General features: G+C 62.0%; 3 protein-coding genes across 3 annotated transcripts; 1 reads left to right on the top strand and 2 right to left on the bottom strand.

The window, feature by feature from the left end:
- Positions 1-2,357: 2,357 nt before the first annotated feature.
- PYCR3 (pyrroline-5-carboxylate reductase 3) lies at positions 2,358-6,212 on the bottom strand. Its single transcript, XM_075415429.1, has 6 exons — positions 6,108-6,212; positions 4,999-5,063; positions 4,556-4,735; positions 3,722-3,934; positions 3,054-3,146; positions 2,358-2,734 (listed from the first exon to the last, which is right to left on the bottom strand). The coding sequence occupies exons 1-6, from the start codon at positions 6,190-6,192 to the stop codon at positions 2,552-2,554; spliced, it is 819 nt and encodes a 272-aa protein (XP_075271544.1). The 5' UTR covers positions 6,193-6,212; the 3' UTR covers positions 2,358-2,551.
- An 847-nt stretch (positions 6,213-7,059) lies between these two features.
- Positions 7,060-11,250, top strand: LOC142360805 (protein brambleberry-like). The gene is made up of 10 exons (XM_075415427.1): positions 7,060-7,301; positions 7,954-8,068; positions 8,771-8,866; positions 8,973-9,140; positions 9,219-9,386; positions 9,497-9,584; positions 9,902-9,963; positions 10,202-10,311; positions 10,715-10,797; positions 10,940-11,250. Exons 1-10 carry the CDS (start codon positions 7,092-7,094, stop codon positions 11,094-11,096), a joined length of 1,257 nt encoding a protein of 418 aa, XP_075271542.1. The 5' UTR covers positions 7,060-7,091; the 3' UTR covers positions 11,097-11,250.
- Positions 11,251-11,352: 102 nt separating this feature from the next.
- Positions 11,353-16,586, bottom strand: GFUS (GDP-L-fucose synthase). Its single transcript, XM_075415428.1, has 11 exons — positions 16,500-16,586; positions 14,912-15,073; positions 14,712-14,826; positions 14,380-14,508; positions 14,231-14,304; positions 13,868-14,001; positions 13,652-13,716; positions 13,376-13,442; positions 13,223-13,302; positions 12,913-13,012; positions 11,353-11,785 (listed from the first exon to the last, which is right to left on the bottom strand). Exons 2-11 carry the CDS (start codon positions 15,061-15,063, stop codon positions 11,730-11,732), a joined length of 972 nt encoding a protein of 323 aa, XP_075271543.1. The 5' UTR covers positions 15,064-15,073; positions 16,500-16,586; the 3' UTR covers positions 11,353-11,729.
- Between the last annotated feature and the right edge of the window lie 1,560 nt (positions 16,587-18,146).

Raw genomic sequence — 18,146 nt, 5'->3', positions numbered from 1 at the left:
GTAGCTCTTCCCTTGTCCACCAATGCAGTCCCTCCACCGTAGAAGGCCACTACCTTTGTCAGGCCCTTGATGAAGCCATGTTGCCTGTCTAATCGCGTTCCACGTGTTTTGACATGCCTTCCAGGAGGACCCCAGTCTTATTCAAATTACTCATCAATGACCTGGATGAAGAGTTAGAATGTACCCTCAGCAAGTTTGCTGATGACACAAAACCAGGAGGAGTGGTGGATACACCGGTACAGGCTGTGCTGCCATCCAGCGAGACCTGGGCAGGCTGGAGAGTTGGGCGCAGAGGAACCTGATGAAGTTCAACAAGGGCATGTGCAGGGTCCTGCACCTGGGGACGAACAACGCCATGCACCAGTACAGGCTGGGGCAGACCTGCTGGAGAGCAGCTCTGCGGAGAGGGACCTGGGAGTGCTAGGGGACAACAGGTTGACCATGAGCCAGGAGTGTGCCCTGGTTGCCAAGAAGGCCAATGGGATCCTGGGATGCATCAAGAAGAGTGTGGCCAGCAGGTCGAGGGAGGTTCTCCTTCCCCTCTACTCTGCCCCAGTGAGGCCCCATCTGGAGTCCTGTGTCCAGTTCTGGGCTCCCCAGTTCAAGAAAGATGAGGAGCTACTGGAGAGAGTCCAGCGGAGGGCTACAAGGATGAGGAGGGGACTGGAGCATCTCTCCTACGAGGAGAGGCTGAGGGAGCTGGGCTGTTCAGCCTGAAGAAAAGGCTGAGAGGGGATCTCATAAATGCTTCTAAATTTCTTCAGGGTGGGGGTCAGGAGGATGGGGCCAGAATCTTTTCAGTGGTGCCCAGCGACAGGACAAGGGGCAATGGGCACAAACTGAAGCAGAGGAAGTTCCGTCTGAACATGAGGAAGAACTTCTTCCCTCTGAGGGTGACGGAGCCCTGGAACAGGCTGCCCAGGGAGGTTGTGGAGTCTCCTTCTCTGGAGATATTCAAGACCCGCCTGGGCGCGGTCCTGTGCAGCCTGCTCTGAGTGACCCTGCTTCGGCAGAGGGGTTGGACTAGATGATCCACAGAGGTCCCTTCCAACCCCTACCATGCTGGGATTCTGCAGTTCTGTGGTGGAGCTGGATTTAGCCGAAGATTTTCAACCAGATCTGTTGAAGACTGGTGCGGAGGACGCAGAAGAGATGGAGATGCCCAAGGATGAAATCCAAAGGCTGCATGTTGCAGAGAGATCGGCAAAATCACCTTGGGGGGCACCTGGGGACAGGGCAGGGATAAAAGCAGGCAGAAGAAGGACAAAGGGGCTACCAGGTGGCTTGGAAACCTTGAGGACCGCTGCTTCCTCGCGCCGCGTAGTTGCCACGAGCCCCTCCCCTGGCGACACGGCGAAGCGTAGAGATGGGCAGGAGAGACTGGCAAGCTCGAGCTCCTTCTCCAGCTTTTCTGGAGCGTTGCTAATTAATTAGGTGCCTTGAGGTGCCCAAAGGAGGTCATGCCTTGGCCATAGGGCTGCAGCATCTCTCTTGGCTTGGTGCCACTGGCATCTGGGGTGATGGCATCCCTGGGGACGGGGTCAAAGCCGTAGGAGCTCAGCATCCAGCTGTTTCACCAGCGATGTTTTGCCCGGAAAAAGCCTTTCATCTTCAAAGCGGTTCGCAAACCATCACTAATTGCATCCATGCAGGTGCCGGGAGGCAAACGAAGCTTAATTAGGGTGCGCAGAAGGCTCGGATCCTCTCCAGATAGGCAAGCTTTGAGTTTCTCCTGCCTTGATGTGCAGCACCTCGGGGCTGAGAAGTGGGTCTGGGCTTCCACCCCACCGCCTCGCTGCCGGAGCAAGACCCGTCTGCAGGACCGCGGTCTGATGCTGGTGCCTGGCCAGGGTGGGAGGTGGAGGTTTCTCGGCTGGTTGACTTCTCGCCCGCGGTTCTGGGATGCGGAGAGCACCTCCAAGTTCGCATCTCCAGAGCTTGAGCAGAGGAGCGGGCATCGGTGCCCACGGGTAACCCAAGCACCCCTGCTCGGCATCGAGTTGGGAAATCAAAGCCTTGCTCCGTGCTGGCCCCCAGAGCATCGTCCTGCCAGCTCCCCACTTCTCAAGGTCCCTCAGCATCCTCACGGCACCTGCGATGGTCCTTGTCTCCTGCCACAGGGTTGCAGCCGCTCTGCCCAGCCCCAGCAGCCTTGATTTGAGATCACCACATCCCTGAAAACCCATCCCTGTCCCCAAAACCCCAACCCTGTCCACAGCGTAGAGCCAGGGTGGCATCAGCTCCATCCCTGCTGGCCTAGGGACCCATGGCCATCACCTCCCCACGGAGGTGACCCCGTGCCAGGTGCAGTAGCCCCCAGAAGATTGAAGGGACCAGAAAGAGCCAAGCCTACCATCGTGCTGCCCATGTTTATTTGGTCCTAGCCCTGCAGAGGTAGCCCGCGGAGTGGACACGGGTCCACACCATCTCCCACCCCCAGCCAGGGTCTCCTGGGGGGTGTCCTGCTCCCTGAAAGGGTTCGGTCTGGTCCCCATCACCCCTCCTGCCCCATGGGGGATGGGACAGAGGGGGCTCATCCGCAGCCAGGCCACTAGTCCTTGGCCATGTCGCGTGCCCGGTTGGTGGCCACCTCCACGGCGTCCATGACGGTGGCTCGCAGCGCACCCTTCTCCAGCTGGTGGAGTGCATGGATGGTGGTGCCCCCAGGGGTGCAGACATCTCCTCGCAGCTTCGCCGGGTGCTCCCCCGTCTCCAGCATCATCTTCGCTGCACCCTATGGGAGACCAGGGTGGGTCAGAGAGAAGGGGACCTCCCAAACGCCTCCCCTCACCATGCCAGGGTTTGAATGGCGGCATCCTACCATCGCCTACGCCCCTGCGGCAGGGGACAACGCGCCAAAGCACCTGTCCCACCGCCATGCCCTTTGCTGTCTCCTGGTGGCTTCATCTTCGGTTTCAAGAGGGGAAACTGAGGCAGGAGGACATTGAGCATGTCCTCCCTTGCTCGGGTGCCACAAAGCCCAGGGCAGCGACGGTGACAAGGTGCCCGAGCCTGGTGGGAGCTGTGGGACAGGAGTGACGGCACCGACTCACCAGCAACGTCTGAGCCGCGATCCTGCTGGCTAAGCCGCCCGGCATCCCCATCTTCACTGCTCCCTCGGCCAAAGCTTCGGCAAACAGGTAGACCTGGGCGAGAAGAGCATCGGGAGTGAGGAGCTACTGGAGAGAGTCCAGCGCAGGGCTACGAGGATGAGGAGGGGACTGGAGCATCTCTCCTACAAGGAAAGGCTGAGGGAGCTGGGCTTGTTCAGCCTGGAGAAGAGAAGGCTGAGAGGGGACCTTAGAAATGCCTCTCAATATCTGCAGGGTGGGGGGCAGGAGGACGGGGCCAGGCTCTTTGCAGTGGTGCCCAGTGACAGGACAAGGGGCAACGGGCACAAACTGAAGCAGAGGAAGCTCCAGCTGAACATGAGGAAGAACTTCTTCCCTCTGAGGGTGACGGAGCCCTGGCCCAGGCTGCCCAGGGAGGTTGTGGAGTCTCCTTCTGTGGAGATATTCAAGACCCGCCTGGACGCAGTCCTGTGCAGCCTGCTGTAGGTGACCCTGCTTCGGCAGGGGGTTGGACTGGGTGACCCACAGAGGTCTCTTCCAACCCCCACCATTCTGGGATTCTGTGAGCGTGGCAAAAGGGGGGGACCCCCAAACCCCAACCCATCATGGGTGGGCTTTTTCCTGGCATCCCGTGTCCCGCGAGCGCTTACGTAGGCCACCCCGCTGCCGCTGAGACCGGTGTGGATGTCGATGTGGGATTCAAGGACCTCCTCGCACAGCCCGCAGGAGGACAGCAGGTTCTTCAGCAGGGCGGCTTCTCCATCACCGGCACTGCTGCCCCGGGCGAAGACCATCGCCCCTGCCTGCACCACGCACGGCAGGTTGGGCATGAGCCGCAGCACCTTGGTCCCAACAGGGAGAAGCTGGGAAGAGACGGAGATGGGAGAGGGGTGCCAGCTCCGGGCAGCACCCAAGGGTGTCCTGAGACCTGTTTGGGGCTGGCAGAGAAGCTCGGTCCGTGAGAAATGAGCTGGGGACACAACCCGGGTGGGGACAGAGCCACAGTGGCGTGTCCTTCTCCACGGGTCCGGGTGGAAGTTGGGAGGAGAAGGAAGAGGAGGAAGAGGAAGAAGAAGAGGTCCTTCTCCACAGGTCTGGGTGCAAGTGGGAGGAGAAGGAAGAGGAGGAGGAAGAAGACAAAGAGGTCCTTCTCCACGGGTCCGGGTGGAAGTGGGAGGAGAAGGAAGAGGAGGAGGAAGAAGAAGAAGAGGTCCTTCTCCACAGGTCTGGGTGGAAGTTGGGAGGAGAAGGAAGAGGAGGAGGAAGAAGAAGAGGTTCTTCTCCACAGGTCTGGGTGCAAATGGGAGAAGAAGGAAGAGGAGGAGGAGGAAGAAGAAGAGGTCGAGGTCCTTCTCCACGGGTCTGGGTGGAAGTTGGAGAAGGAAAAGGAGGAGGAGGAAGAAGAAGAGGTCTTTCTCCATGGGTCCAGGTGCAAGTGGGAGGAGAAGGAAGAGGAGGAGGAGGAAGAAGAGGAGGAGGCTCACCCGCTGCAGCGTCTGGAGGGTGACGCCGGCCACCAGCGAGACGACGACGTGGTGGGATCCCACAGCAGGACGGATCTCCTGCAGGACGCCCGGCAGGACGTGGGGTTTGGTGGCCAGGAAGACCAGGGTGCTCTCCTGCAGCACCTCAAGGTTGCAGTGCGTGGTCCGGCAGCCCGACTCCTGCTCACAGCCAGGGAGGGGGTGTCACAACCCGGCACCCCTCACCCCCAGCACCCACCCACCCCCCACGCAGGGACAAAGCCTGGGGACCCGCTCCAGTCGCAAAGCCACCGAGGACCTCCCTGGATTTCACCCAGACCTGGGAAGGACGAGGCAAAACCCAGCGCTGGGGTCAAAGGGTGCCCCGAAATCATAGCGAGGCGCACCCCAACATGCCACCAACCGAGCAGAGTGGCTTGTCACCCCACCACGTCCCCACTCACCCGCCAAGCTGCCAGGTTTTTGTCCGAGGGAGCGCTGGCCAGGATGCTGCTGGCTGGCACCTTCCCTTGGGGAAGACGAGGATCGAGGTGAGGGGATCAGGGTGAGCGGTTGGGGTGACCCCGGGGTGGCGGTGGGGACACCCCGGCGCAGCCCGGGGACCCGGATCTCAGCGGGGATGTGCTCCTCTCCTCAGAGCACCCAGGGAGGGGGCCAGGACAGGGCTGTCCCCATGTCCCCACACCACTCTCTGGGGCAGGGAACCCCATGGAAGGGGCCAGGACAGGGCTGTCCCCATGTCCCCACATTGGGCTATGGGGCAGAAACCCCATGGAAGGGGCCAGGACAGGGCTGTCCCCGTGTCCCCACACCATTCTATGGGGCAGAGACCCCATGGAAGGGGCCAGGACAGGGCTGTCCCCATGTCCCCACACCACTCTCTGGGGCAGGGAACCCATGGAAGGGGCCAGGACAGGGCTGTCCCCATGTCCCCACACCACTCTATGGGGCAGGGACCCCATGGAAGGGGTCAGGACAGGGCTGTCCCCGTGTCCCCCCATCACTCTATGGGGCAGGGACCCCGGGGAGGGCAGGGACCCCATGGAAGGGGCCAGGACAGGGCTGTCTGTCCCCGTGTCCCCACACCACTCTGTGGGGCTGGGACCCCAGGGAGGGGGATGGGACAGGGCTGTCTCCGTGTCCCCCCATCACTCTATGGGGCAGGGACCCCGGGGAGGGTAGGGACCCCAGGGAGGGGGATGGGACAGGGCTGTCCCCATGTCCCCACTCCATTCTATGGGGCAGGGACCCCATGGAAGGGGCCAGGATAGGGCTGTCCCCATGTCTCCACACCACTCTATGGGGCAGGGACCCCGAGGAGGGCAGGGACCCCTGGGAGGGGGATGGGACAGGGGCGTCCCCGTGTCCCCACCCCGCTCTATTGGGCAGGGACCCCAGGGAGGGGGACGGGACAGGGCTGTCCCCGTGTCCCCCCATCACTTTCTGGGGCAGGAACCCCGGGGAGGGCAGGGACCCCACGGAGGGGGCCAGGACAAGGCTGTCCCCATGTCCCCACCCCGCTCTGTGGGTCAGGCCCCCTCCCTGCCCGTACCTGCCCGCAGCAGCCCCCGGCCGAGGCCTCCCGCCATCCGCCCGGCGCCCACAAACCCGACCCGCAGCTCCACCGCCTCCTCCATGGCGCCGGCCGCCCCCAGGCCACGCCCCCTCCGGACCACGCCTCCTCTCCGGGCCACGCCTCCCCCTCCGCGCCCATCGGCTGCGCACGACCCGCCCCCTCCCCATTGCTATAAGGGGCGGGGCCTGGGGTAGGGGGCGGGCACTGCGCAGGTGCGGGGAGGGGCGAGGGTTGGTTGGAGAGCTCTACGCGTGGGGGGATGCCGGGAAAAGGGGGGTGTCGGGGGGAGGACACAAGACCCCCACCGCCCCTGGGTCTATTGGGGGGGTCCCCTCAATGGGATGGATCTTTTGGGGAGGGGGGGGTACCTTCAACGGGATGGGTCTAGTGGGGGGGGGTCCCCTCAACGGGATGGGTCTGTTGGGGGAGGGGGTCCCCTCAACGGGATGGGTCTATTGGGGGGGTCCCCCTCTAATGGGATGGGTCTATCGGGGGGGGTCCCCACAGTGGGATGGGTCTACTGGAGGAGGGGGTCCCCTCAACGGGATGGGTCTATTGGGGGGGTCCCCTCAACGGGATGGGTTTACTGGGGGTTGTCCCCACAATGGGATGGGTCTATTGATGGGGGGGTCCCCACAGTGGGATGGGTCTATTGCGGGAGGGGGTCCCCCTCTAATGGGATGTATCTATTGGGGGGGGTCTCCTCATTGGGATGGGACTACTGAGGGGGTCCCCACAACGGGATGGGTCTATGGGGGGGGGTCCCTCTCTAATGGGATGTGTCTATTGGGGGGGGGTCCCCCTCAACGGGATGGGTCTACTGGGGGGGGTCCCCTCAATGGGATGGGTCTATTGGGGGAGCAAACCCCCTCTATGGATTTGGGGGTCTGCTCACAGCCTCGGGGTGCTCCCCACCCACATTTTCACTGCAGGACCCCCCCTCACCCCTCTTCCACCATCATGCTACCCTGGACTTGGTGGGCTCTGCTGCTCCTCTACGCCGCCGGAAGGTTATTTGGGTGCTTGGGACCCCCCCCGCAGGAGTTGCGGAACCCCCCAGAGGTGGGGACCTCCCCATGGGTCCCCTTGGAGATGACCACGGGTGATGAGAGGTTCCGGGCTGAAGCCACGTGCTGCAAGATGTCACCCCAGGACTCCTGCCATGGTCAGGTGGGGGGGTCCCCACTGCCTGGGAAACTGGGGGGTGTCCTGGGGACCCCCCACCCTGGGCAGCCGCTTTGCCGGGCGTGGGGTGCCCCACGTCCACGTGGGATGGTTTTGAGGGGGTGAAGGCCAAGTGCTGGGGTGGACTCACACCTTTCTCCTCAATTGACCACCCAAACCCCCACCCTCTGCGGTGAGGGTCCCTGGACGTACCCCTGCACCCCGAACCCTGTAACATCCCGGGACAGGGCACCCCAAACCCTGATTTCTCCAATTCCACCCCAAATCCTATATCAATCCCACGCGATTCCACCCCAAAATCCCAAACTTCGTAGCCGCGGAGCCTGAGCTGCACCCGGCCACCTCTGCCTGAGCCTCTCATCCTCATTTTGGGGTGAAACCAGCCCTTTTTAGACCATTTCCCTCGTGTCAGACGGGTGTTTTCATCCCTGACCCCCTTCCCACCCCCCAGCCTTGCTCGCTTCTGAAGGCTTTTCCGAAGTTTCTTCCCCCAGCACCGTGGGATGGAGGTGAAACCCTGGTGGGGGGCTCATTTTGGGTGCCCGTGGGGAGATGCCAGCATCACCTTGGTGGGCATCACCGTGGGGTGGTGGTTTGAGGGGGGGCTGTGGGGTCACCACCTCGACCTTCACCCCAGGAGGAGCTGCAGGAGCGGCCGAAACCGGGGACCCCCATCCACCGGAGCCTGCGGCGGCCGGCGCTGGACGAGCCCCTCATCGCCGGTGGGCAACGCCGCGTGGCCGAGCTCGTGGGTGAGAGCCACCACGCCAGGATGCTGCTACGTCCCCCTGTCCTGGTGCAGAGCTGGGATCTGGGGTGCAGGAGGAGATATGGGGTGCAGAGCTGGGGTGCAGGGAGAGGTGTGAGGTACAAACCTGGGTGCAGACCTGGGATGTGAAGTGCAAACCTGGGGCTTGGGGTACAGGAGGAGATATGGGGTGCAGAGCTGCGATTTTGGGTGCAGGAGGAGCTCTGGGGAGCAGACCTGGGGTGCAGAGCTGAGATTTGGGGTGCAGGAGGAGATCTAGGGTGCAGGGATCGGTGTGGGGTGCTGACCTGGATGCAGACCTGGGATTTGGGGTGCAGGGGGAGACCTGGGGTGCAGAGCTAGGATCTGGGGTGCAGGAGGTCATCTGGGGTGCAGACCTGGGGTGCAGATCTGGGATTTGGCGTTTAGGGGGTGACATGGGGTGCAGACCTGGGATCTGGGGTGCAGGAGGAGATCTGGGGTGCAGGGAGAGGTGTGGGTACAGACCTGGGTGCAGACCTGGGATCTGGGGTGCAAACCTGGGGCTTGGGGTGCAGGACGACATCTGGGGTGCAGACCTGGATGCAGACCTGGGATCTGGGGTGCAGGAGGAGATCTGGGGTGGAGACCTGGGACTCGGGGTTTAGGGGGCAGCATGGGGTGCAGACCTGGGATTTGGGACCCAACCTCTTGTGCCTCTCTACAGGGAACGTGAGCAGCCGTGGGGCCACAGGACCCCGGGTTGTCCCATCTGACCTCCTCCACACGCAGGAAGGAGCTCGAGAAATCTATTCCCAACTAGGTAGGAACACAGCACACCCCATTCCCAGCTTTTTTTCCACCGGGACACCCCTGGGTGCAGCTTCCCCAGCTCATCCCAACACCGTGTCCATCTCCTCTGCGTGCAGAGAGCGACCTGGCCCTTCTCCTGGCCCAGCAGCGCCGGATGGAGGAGGTGATGGAGAAGCTGCAGCACATCAGCCGGAGCCTGGAGCTGATGCTGGCGGCCATGGAGGGTGCAAGAAGCCAGCTGGAGAAACATCTGCAGAACCTCCATGCCGTCCTCGACTCGGCCGGTGAGCTGGGGATGGGTGCTGGAGGGCGGCTGGGTGCTGGTGGGTGCGGACACCAGGATCTTGGTCCTTGTCCAGCAGGTAGCAGCCCAGGTGCCATCTCCACCCTCCATGGCTCCTACTTCATCTTGCTGTCTGCGTTCCTGGTGCCCACGTGGCCCCGTGCAGCCATCCTCCTCCTCCTCTTCCTCGCCTCGAGCACCCTCGGCATCCCGGCACTCTCCGCTCTCCTGGCCCTTGCCATGGCAGGTGGGGACGGGTGTGGGGGGACCTGGTTGGGGACACACCGCCCTGGGGGTGCTACGGGGGTGGGCTGTGAGGGGGCTTTTGCCCTCTCCCACCCTTTGGCCTCTCCACAGGGCAGTGGCTGGTGGAGGTGGCCCGCCGCGGTGCTCAGGAAGCCAGGTCAGCGTTTCCCCGCCACCAGCTCACCTCCACCCCGGACAGGTAGGAGATGGTTGTGGGGCGGGGGATGGGCACAGCGCCCTTGGGAGCTCCTAAGACCCAACCTGGGCGCCCATCCTGGATGTCATCTCCCGTTGCCACCTGGCAGAGGTCCCCAGGGTGGGTTGCCAGTCCCCGGGAGGGTGCAGGACACATCTTGATGGCTTGCCTGCAGCTTTTGGGTACCTCATCCCAGCTGCCTGCCCTATTTCTGCCCGGAGGAGGGTGTGGGGAGGCTGGAGAGGGGGCTGCCACCATGATGGGAGTCAAGAAGGAGCCACCAAAGCGATGGAGCTCCGGGTTTCCTTCCTCCCACGTAGAGAGCACGAAGTGGAGCTGTTGCAGGAGGAGCTGGGCAGGATGGAGATGAGCTGCCTGCAAGGTGAGAGCTGGCCGGGCAGGGGGACATGGGAGGGATGACCATGGGATGGGAGGTGTGGTGGCTGTAGGACAGAGGTCTGAAGCCCCAGCGTGTCCCCATCCTGTGCTGGGACATGGGTGTTACCCCAGAATGTCCCCAAGGTATGTTGGGGTATGCGCACCACCCCAAGGTGTCCCCATCCAACACCTGGGGACAGCAGCGCTGGGAGCATGTCACCACCCATGCCGTGTTCCTGCAGAGCTCTCAAGTCTGGAGCAGCCCCCAGCGATGGCAGGGGACCTCCACGGGTTAGCAGGGCGAGAGTCACCCATCCCCAACAGTTGGAGGACAAAGCTGAGCTCATGTGGGGTAAGCCTGAGCTTGGGTGGGAGGATCTGGGTGGAATGTCCCTAGGTTGGGGATAGGATCTGGGTGGAATGTCCCCAGGTTAGGCCAGACCCTGCTTTTGGTCAGCTGCGTCCCCCAAGAGTCAGGTCCTCTAGGGTTGGGGTATCATCATCTCCTCATCGTGGCTGCACCTCTGGGTGCTGGACACCTTGTTGGGAGAGGGGCTGGGGCTGGTTCCACAGCGCTTGCCATGATGCCCGAGGAGGACTTTTGGGTGGAGGGGGGGTGTCCTCCAAGGATGGATGGCCAAGGCACTCATCCTGTAGCACCCACATGTCCCCAGGGGACAAGAAACATCTCCTGCAGGACAGGAGGGTCACCAGGGACAGAGGGTGCCCTGTCAAACCTCTCCTTCCCCAACCAGGTGATGCTGGAGCCAGCCCTGGGTGGTGGGAAGCGTTTGGAGATCAAACCCTACGGCCCAAGCCAGTCTCCAGCCAGTGACGTGTGAGTCCGACCGTAGGGGACATTCCTGCTCCAGGGACATGTTGGGGCTGGTGTCACCTCGGCATGCAACCAGTGACCCGACAGTGGGGCGGACAGCCCTACTGGGGGCTTCTTGGGCTGCTGATGGGTCTCTCCTCTGTAGGTCCTTGCTGTCCCCACGGTCCCCGTGCCAGGGGCTCACCAGGGTTGGGAAGCGGTGCTGGAAGAAAGCCATCTCCGGGCAGGACTTCTGCCATGTCCATGCCACCGGTCGAGCCTCATGTGGTGGCTTGGCCATGGACTCGTCCCTCCATATCTGACCCCTTACCCTCTTCTGAGGGGTTTTTAACTCTTTTTTTTGGTTCTTCTAGATCCTGGTGGAGGAGAGCACATGGTGGTACTCGGGACCCTATGGGTCCAGCATGGGTACAGGACTGTGCTCCTCATTATCACCAGTTTTATACAATTTCCACATATTTTAATAAACACCAGATTTACAGCTGGAGCCTTCCCCCTTCTGGTCCCCCCCCCAGTCCTGATCCTTTGGGACCATCCCCAGGTGACACTCAGCCGCCATTCTCGCACCAGAGAAATAACCCTGATCACCTTCCCTTTATTACAGCCTAATTACAGGTAATTAGCAGTGTAGCCCATTAGAGCTCAGCAGGAGCCACCAGCTTCTTGCATCTGGCTAAAGCAGCAGCAGTGGTGGCTCCAGTTGGTGGCTACCACCTGGTCTGGGGTGCCAGCACCTTTGGGGTGCCCCAACCTTCCTCCCTGCCGTGGGCATCCCGTGCCGCTCCCAGCAACGGGCAGGAATGTGGGAGCTGCTCGCTGGGCTCTGGCCCCCTTTTACTTTGGAAATGTCGCTGTCAACCCCCAGCCCCGTCCTCTGCCCCAGCAAAGGACAACCCTGAGATGAAGAGGATGACGCCGGTCCCGGTGTTGGCCTGTCACTTCCTAGCGTTGGCATAGTTGGTGCTGAACCAGGCGCAGGTCTCCTTCACGGCTGGGGAGGGAGAAGATGGGCTTGGTTTTGGGATCATCAAATGGTTTGGGTTGGAAGGGGATCTGGGAAGGTCATCTAGTCCAACCCCCATGCCATGAGCAGGGACATCTTCCATGGGATCAGGTTGCTCAGAGCCCCGTCCAACCTGACCTTGAACGGTTCCAGGGATGGGGCATCTGGGCAACCTGTGCCGGTGTTTCGCCATCCCCATCATAAAAATTTCTTCCTTCAATCCAGTCTGAATTTCCCCTCTTTTAGTTTAAAACCATTATCTCTTGTCCTACAACTAGAGATAAATAGTCCATCCCCATCCTTCTTACAAGCCCCCGCTAGATACTGAAAGGATGGACCATCCTGATGCCACCAGGCTAACTGCAGTGGGTGGAAGCTGGGTTGGACCTGCTGGAGAGCAGCTCTGTGGAGAGGGACCTGGGTGTCCTGGTGGATGACAGGTTGACCATGAGCCAGCAGTGTGCCCTGGCTGCCAAGAAGGCCAATGGCATCCTGGGGTGCATTAGGAGGAGTATGGCCAGCAGGTCGAGGGAGGTTCTCCTTCCCCTCTACACTGCCCTGGTGAGGCCCCATCTGGAGTACTCTGTCCAGTTCTGGGCTCCCCAGTTCAAGAAAGATGAAGAGCTACTGGAGAGAGTCCAGCGGACTGGATGGTGAGGGGACGGGAACATCTCCCCTACGAGGGGAGGCTGAGGGAGCTGGGCTTGTTCAGCCTGAAGAAGAGAAGGCTGCGAGGGGACCTAATAAATGCTTCTAAATATCTGCAGGGTGGGTGTCAGGAGGATGGGGCCAGACTCTTTTCAGTGGTGCCCAGTGACAGGACAAGGGGCAATGGGCACAAACTGAGGCACAGGAAGTTCCGTCTGAATCCGAGGAAGAACTTCTTCCCTCTGAGGGTGACGGAGCCCTGGCCCAGGCTGCCCAGGGAGGTTCTGGAGTCTCCTTCTCTGGAGATACTCAAGACCCGCCTGGACAAGGTCCTCTACAGCCTACTGTAGGTGACCCTGCTTTGGCAGGGGGGTTGGACTAGATGACCCACAGAGGTCCCTTCCAACCCCGACCATTCTGTGATTCTGTGAAGACTCCCCCCCTTTTCCTGGAGCCCCTCATCTCACCTTGCTGGAAAGGTGTGAACTGGAAGCCGGGCAGGTAGCGCCGTAGCTTGGCATTGCTGGCCGTCTTCTTGAACTGCCCGTCCGCTTTGGTGGTGTCAAACTGGGTTGGGGAGGGATTAAGGGAAACCAAAGGAGGGGAAACCAGGTCTCGCTCTGCCCCACTGTGTCCTGGCTGGGGCAGTGGGAGGGATGCTCTGGACCATGGCATCTCCCCTGGAGCCCTACGGCTGCTGGTGGAAAGTGGGGTGCTCTCCATGCCGCAGCAGCCTTGTGAGCAAGGTCGGGGGGGTCAGCCCACAGCGAAGGATACAACAAGCTCTCCCCTGAAGTCCATGGCCTCCATGATTGCCTCTGCTGCGTCCCTGATGGAGACTTCATCTTCTTCTCCCACTGTGAAGGACACGATCGTGGCCATTCCTCCTCTTCCAAGAAAGGGGGTTGTAGGGGCCCGACTGGGGCTTACCTGACAAAATGATGGGCTCCACCTCGTCGTATTCCCGCAAGACCCAAAGAAAGAGCCGGGCCAGGTCCTGTGGAAGGGCAGATGGCTCCTGGGGGGTGGCTGCTGTCCCCCAGCCCTCCCATCGCAAGGGAACCCAACCCTAAGGATGGCCAACCCTGCCCCAGGACAACCCAAGTGGGCTCAGAACTTGCTGTGGTCCAGGCATCGACCCCTCCAGCCCCAGACGCTGCCCTCCCCAAGCCCTGGGAGGCCAGCGCTCCCCAAGGCCATGCATACCAGGGAGTAGATGAACTGTCTCCTGGGCTTGCCCGTGCCCCAGACGGTCAGAGCAGAGCCAGTCTCTGCGGAAGCAAGGAAAGCATGTCCATGAGCATCAGAGCCACCTCCACTGACCCTGCTACTCTGCAGAGCTCATGGAGCAGGGAGAAAAATCAAAAAAACCAACCCCCAACCCTCTCCAAAAAAAGTCATAAGGAGTCCTGCCGAGCTCACGTTTGGCCAGGTAGACCTTATGGATGAGCCCCGGCAAGACGTGGCCGTCCTCGATGTTGAAGTTGTCGTGCGGCCCGAAGACGTTGGTGGGGATGACGGCGGTGAAGCGGCAGCCGTGCTGCTCGAAGTAGCCCCTGGGTGAGAGCAGGGGAGGTGCAGGTGGGTTGTCAGCCAGCCACAGTCACCCACCCCTCCAGCACCGAGCTGCCCCCCAGAAGACCCCAACCACCAGCAGCTCAGTCTGCTGAGCCCAGGTATCTCCCCAGCTTCATGTAATTCCTGGGAGCTCCAGGGGCTTCCCTTTGCCCGGATAACCGGAGGGTGCTTGCAGCCCGCACGGGCTCTCCCGTGTCCTTCCCGCACCTATTCTGGATGTCGATCATCCTCTTGGCGTAGGAGTAGCCAAAGTTGGAGCTATGCGGCGGCCCGTTGTGAATCTGGGGACAGGAGACCAGAGGGTTAAGCAGGGCACGGACCCCTCCCAAGCTGTGCACGGGGACGGAGATGCTCACCATGGTCTCATCGATGGGGTACGTTGTCTTGTCCGGGAAGATGCAAGTGGAGAGGCAGGAGACCACCTTCTGCACCCCCGTCTCGTACGCCGAGTGCAGGACGTTGTCGTTGATATGGACGTTTCTCCTCTGGGGACAGAGAGATTGGTCAGATCTGTGGGGTGGGGACCTTCCAAACCCTGCACCCTATGGGTAGGAACTCCAGAAATCAGAGGAGCTGTGGTTTGGCCCCGGGAGCAGAGCAAACCACGTCCCCATGTCACAGCTCGGGGAGGGCAAGGGGTTGCAGCATCCACAGGGGCCCCGATACCACCCATTCCCCGGGTGCTCACCCAGAAATCCAGGTTGTAGCGGATATTTTTGAAGAGGCCCCCAACCATGGCGGCCAGGTGGATGACGTGGGTGGGCTTGTGCTGCTCAAACAGGGCTTTGGTCTCCGCGGCATTCCTGGCACGGGAAATTTGGGGGTTCAGCAGCGTCGAGGGAGAAGACCAGGGGGATTTCCAAGCGAAAACCCACACGGACAACTCACGTCAAGTCGGCATCTCTAGAAGACACGAAGATCCACTCCTCGTCCGGCCGCCCCTCTCCATCAGCCACCACCTTCTCGATGGCTCTCCCCACCAAGCCGGTGCCACCCGTCACCAAGACGCGCTTGGCCACCGGCCCCGTCGCCTCCGTCATGGCCAAAACCCTGCAAGGAGTCGGTGAGGGGGGGGAGCTAAACAGGGGTCACCTCAGGGTGCCCCCCGCTACGGACCACCGAGCTCACCCCCCACCCTGGCATGGGTGCCCACGAGCGCTGGCCACACGCCAGGCGGGCAGGACTTCTTTTTTCTTTTTTTTTTTGGTGGGTTTTTACCCACTTCTGCCGGCAAAAGCGAAAAGGAAAAGCGGGAGCGGTGCGTTCGGCGGCGACGCGGCCGGGCCGCGGCAGCAGAAACTCGTCGGCTGTTGTCGCTAATTAACGAAACCGGCGCCTGGGTTGGTGCCAGATCCTGCCACGCGGCACTGCCCGGCTTCCGCAAACGGGGGCTCACCCCGCACCCCCACGTCTCACCTGAGGTCTGCGCCCCAAATCTCCCCCTGCACCCCAGGTTTGCACCACGGATCTCCTCCTCCATCCCAGATCCCAGGTCTGCACCCCACGTTGCCCCTTAAACACCGAGTTCCAGATCTGCACCCCAGGTCTGCACCCCAGATCTTCTCCTGCACCCCAGATCCCAGGTCTGCATCCAGGTCTGCACCCCAGATCTTCTCCTGCACCCCAAGCCCCAGGTCTGCACCCCAGATCCCAGGTCTGCACCCAGGTTTGCACCCCACACCTCTCCCTGCACCCCAGCTCTGCACCCCAGATCTTCTCCTGCACCCCAAATCCCAGCTCTGCATCCAGGTCTGCACCCCAGATCTTCTCCTGCACCCCAAGCCCCAGGTCTGCACCCCAGATCCCAGGTCTGCATCCAGGTCTGTACCCCACGTCTCCCTGCACCCCAGCTCTGCAGCCCAGATCCCCTCCTGCACCCCAGATCCCAGGTCTGCATCCAGGTCTGCACCCCAGATCTGCACCCAGGTCTGTACCCCACACCTCTCCCTGCACCCCAGATCTCCTCCTACACCCCAAATCCCAGCTCTGCACCCCATGTCAGCCCCTAAACCCCGAGTCCCAGGTCTCCACCCCAGATCTCCTCCTGCACCCCAAATCCCAGCTCTGTATCCAGGTCTGCACCCCACATCTCTCCCCGCTCCCCAGGTCTGCACCCCAGATCTAGTCCCACACCCCAGATCCCAGGTCTGTACCCCACACCTCTTCCCTGCACCCCAGATGTCTTCCCGCACCCCAAATCCCTGGTCTGTACCCCAGGTTTGTACCCCACACCTCTCCCTGCACCCCAGGTCTGCACCCCAGATCTCTCCCGCACCCCAGATCCCGGGCCTCACCCTCCTTTTGCCTCCCCTGCACCCCGACTCCCAGCTCCGCACCCCAGCCCCTCCCCCCGCAGCGCCGCCCCGATTCCACCCCCCCGTACGGGTCCCCCCCATCTTTGAGGACCCCACCCCCCCAACTCCCACACACCCCCGAGCACCCCCGCCTAGGTGGGGGGGGGGGGGTCCCGTCTCACCCGGACACGGGGCTCGGCGGGGCTCGGCGGGGTTCGGCAGGGCTCGGCTGGCTTCGGCTCGGCGCTGCCCCGCCCTTGGCTGGCTTCGGCTGGGCTCGGCTGGGTTCGGCTAGCTTCGGCTCGGCTCGGCTGAGCTCGGCGGGGCTCGGCGGGGCTCGGCTGCGTTCGGCTCGGCGCTGCCCCGCCCTCGGCAGGGTTCGGCTCGGCTCGGCTGAGCTCGGCGGGGCTCGGCGGGGCTCGGCTGCGTTCGGCTCGGCGCTGCCCCGCCCTCGGCAGGGTTCGGCTCGGCTCGGCTGAGCTCGGCGGGGCTCGGCGGGGCTCGGCTGCGTTCGGCTCGGCGCTGCCCCGCCCTCGGCAGGGTTCGGCTCGGCTCGGCTGAGCTCGGCGGGGCTCGGACGGGCTCGGCGAGGCTCGGCGGGGCTCGGCTGAGCTCGGCTGCGTTCGGCTCCGCTCGGTTCCTCCCGCCCCGTCGCCGTCACCGGGAGCCCCAGTGCGGGGTACTGGGGGGGGGGGGTGGGGTGCGGGGGGTGCGAGTTCCTCCCCTTCCCCCCTAACACGAAGTGCGGGTCAAAAGAGATTTCGATGAGGAAAGGCTTAATCATCCTTAATACGCTTAAATTGAGATTAAAAATGAGCAGAGCTCTCTGCTGGGCGGTTTCAATTCTCCCCCCCCCCCCCCCCCCAAGTCTCTTTTCCTTCGGGCTTTCTGCGAGGCGAAGGCAGAGCCGCGCACCCCTCTAAATTAAAACGATGATAAAATGGTGGAAAAATGGGATTAAGGGAGACCCAGCAGGAATTCCCACTTTTTTAGCCCCCCCTCAGAAAGAGATAACGACCCCGCCGTCGAGGAGCGGTGGGATGTCACCGCTTTTCCACTCCTTTTCTCCCTTTCTCCTGGATGAGACTGGGAATTGGACCGTGCCCTTCTCCTTCGGGAAAAGCTGAAGAAAAGCTGGATCCTTAGGGACCCCCTTCCTGGGATGGATTGGGGGGGGGAGGGGGGCACATCGAAAGATGTCACCCTGTCCTCGTGCGACCTGCTGTGTCTGTGATGGAATTGTCCAGCCCCTCTCCCAGCTGGGTGAGTCCCAGCATGTCCCCAGCCCTCCCAGGGCTTTCCCGACTCACTCCAAATATCCCTTTTCCACGAGAGATTCCAGCCCTGGTGCTATTTTCCTTCTCGTGATGCAGGATGCCCTGGCTGACGTCACGTGTGGAGCCAGGGATGAAGCGCTAAAGCTCCTTCTCTACCCATCTGCTCTGCAAACAGCATCACCTCTTACATCCTCCATGAGATACCTAGATTTGGCAGGAAGAAAGCTCAGGTTGATGTTTCCTGCATCTCCCACTCCACCTGCACTGGTTCACAGAATCCCAGCATGGCAGGGGTTGGAAGGGACCTCTGTGGGTCACCCAGTCCAACCCCCCTGCTGAAGCAGGGTCACTCAGAGCAGGCTGCACAGGACCTTGTCCAGGTGGGTCTTCAATATCTCCAGAGAAGGAGACTCCACAGCCCCTCTGGGCAGCCTGTTCCAGTGCTCCGTCACCCTCAGAGTGAAGAAGTTCTTCCTCGTCTTCAGCTGGAGCTTCCTCTGCTCCAGTTTGTGCCCGTTGCCCCTTGTCCTGTCGCTGGGCACCGCTGAAAAG

The sequence above is a fragment of the Opisthocomus hoazin genome, chromosome 3 (genome assembly GCF_030867145.1).
Source record: "Opisthocomus hoazin isolate bOpiHoa1 chromosome 3, bOpiHoa1.hap1, whole genome shotgun sequence".
NCBI classification, from domain to species: domain Eukaryota; kingdom Metazoa; phylum Chordata; class Aves; order Opisthocomiformes; family Opisthocomidae; genus Opisthocomus; species Opisthocomus hoazin.
Note: the sequence above shows the minus strand (reverse complement) of the source record. Positions and strands in the feature narration are given on the sequence as shown.

Excerpts from the sequence above, each read along its gene's own strand:
- PYCR3 (XM_075415429.1), bottom strand. The coding sequence starts at position 6,192 with ATGGAGGAGGCGGTGGAGCTGCGGGTCGGGTTTGTGGGCGCCGGGCGG. Across the intron at positions 5,064-6,107 it reads CCGGGGGCTGCTGCGGGCAG|GGAAGGTGCCAGCCAGCAGC; the intron begins GTACGGGCAGGG and ends GTCTTCCCCAAG. Across the intron at positions 2,735-3,053 it reads TCGCGGCTCAGACGTTGCTG|GGTGCAGCGAAGATGATGCT; the intron begins GTGAGTCGGTGC and ends GGTCTCCCATAG.
- LOC142360805 (XM_075415427.1), top strand. The coding sequence starts at position 7,092 with ATGCTACCCTGGACTTGGTGGGCTCTGCTGCTCCTCTACGCCGCCGGA. Across the intron at positions 7,302-7,953 it reads AGGACTCCTGCCATGGTCAG|GAGGAGCTGCAGGAGCGGCC; the intron begins GTGGGGGGGTCC and ends CCTTCACCCCAG. Across the intron at positions 9,964-10,201 it reads GGAGATGAGCTGCCTGCAAG|AGCTCTCAAGTCTGGAGCAG; the intron begins GTGAGAGCTGGC and ends GTGTTCCTGCAG.
- GFUS (XM_075415428.1), bottom strand. The coding sequence starts at position 15,063 with ATGACGGAGGCGACGGGGCCGGTGGCCAAGCGCGTCTTGGTGACGGGT. Across the intron at positions 14,305-14,379 it reads ACCCCATCGATGAGACCATG|ATTCACAACGGGCCGCCGCA; the intron begins GTGAGCATCTCC and ends TCCTGTCCCCAG. Across the intron at positions 13,443-13,651 it reads GACAGTTCATCTACTCCCTG|GACCTGGCCCGGCTCTTTCT; the intron begins GTATGCATGGCC and ends GCCCTTCCACAG.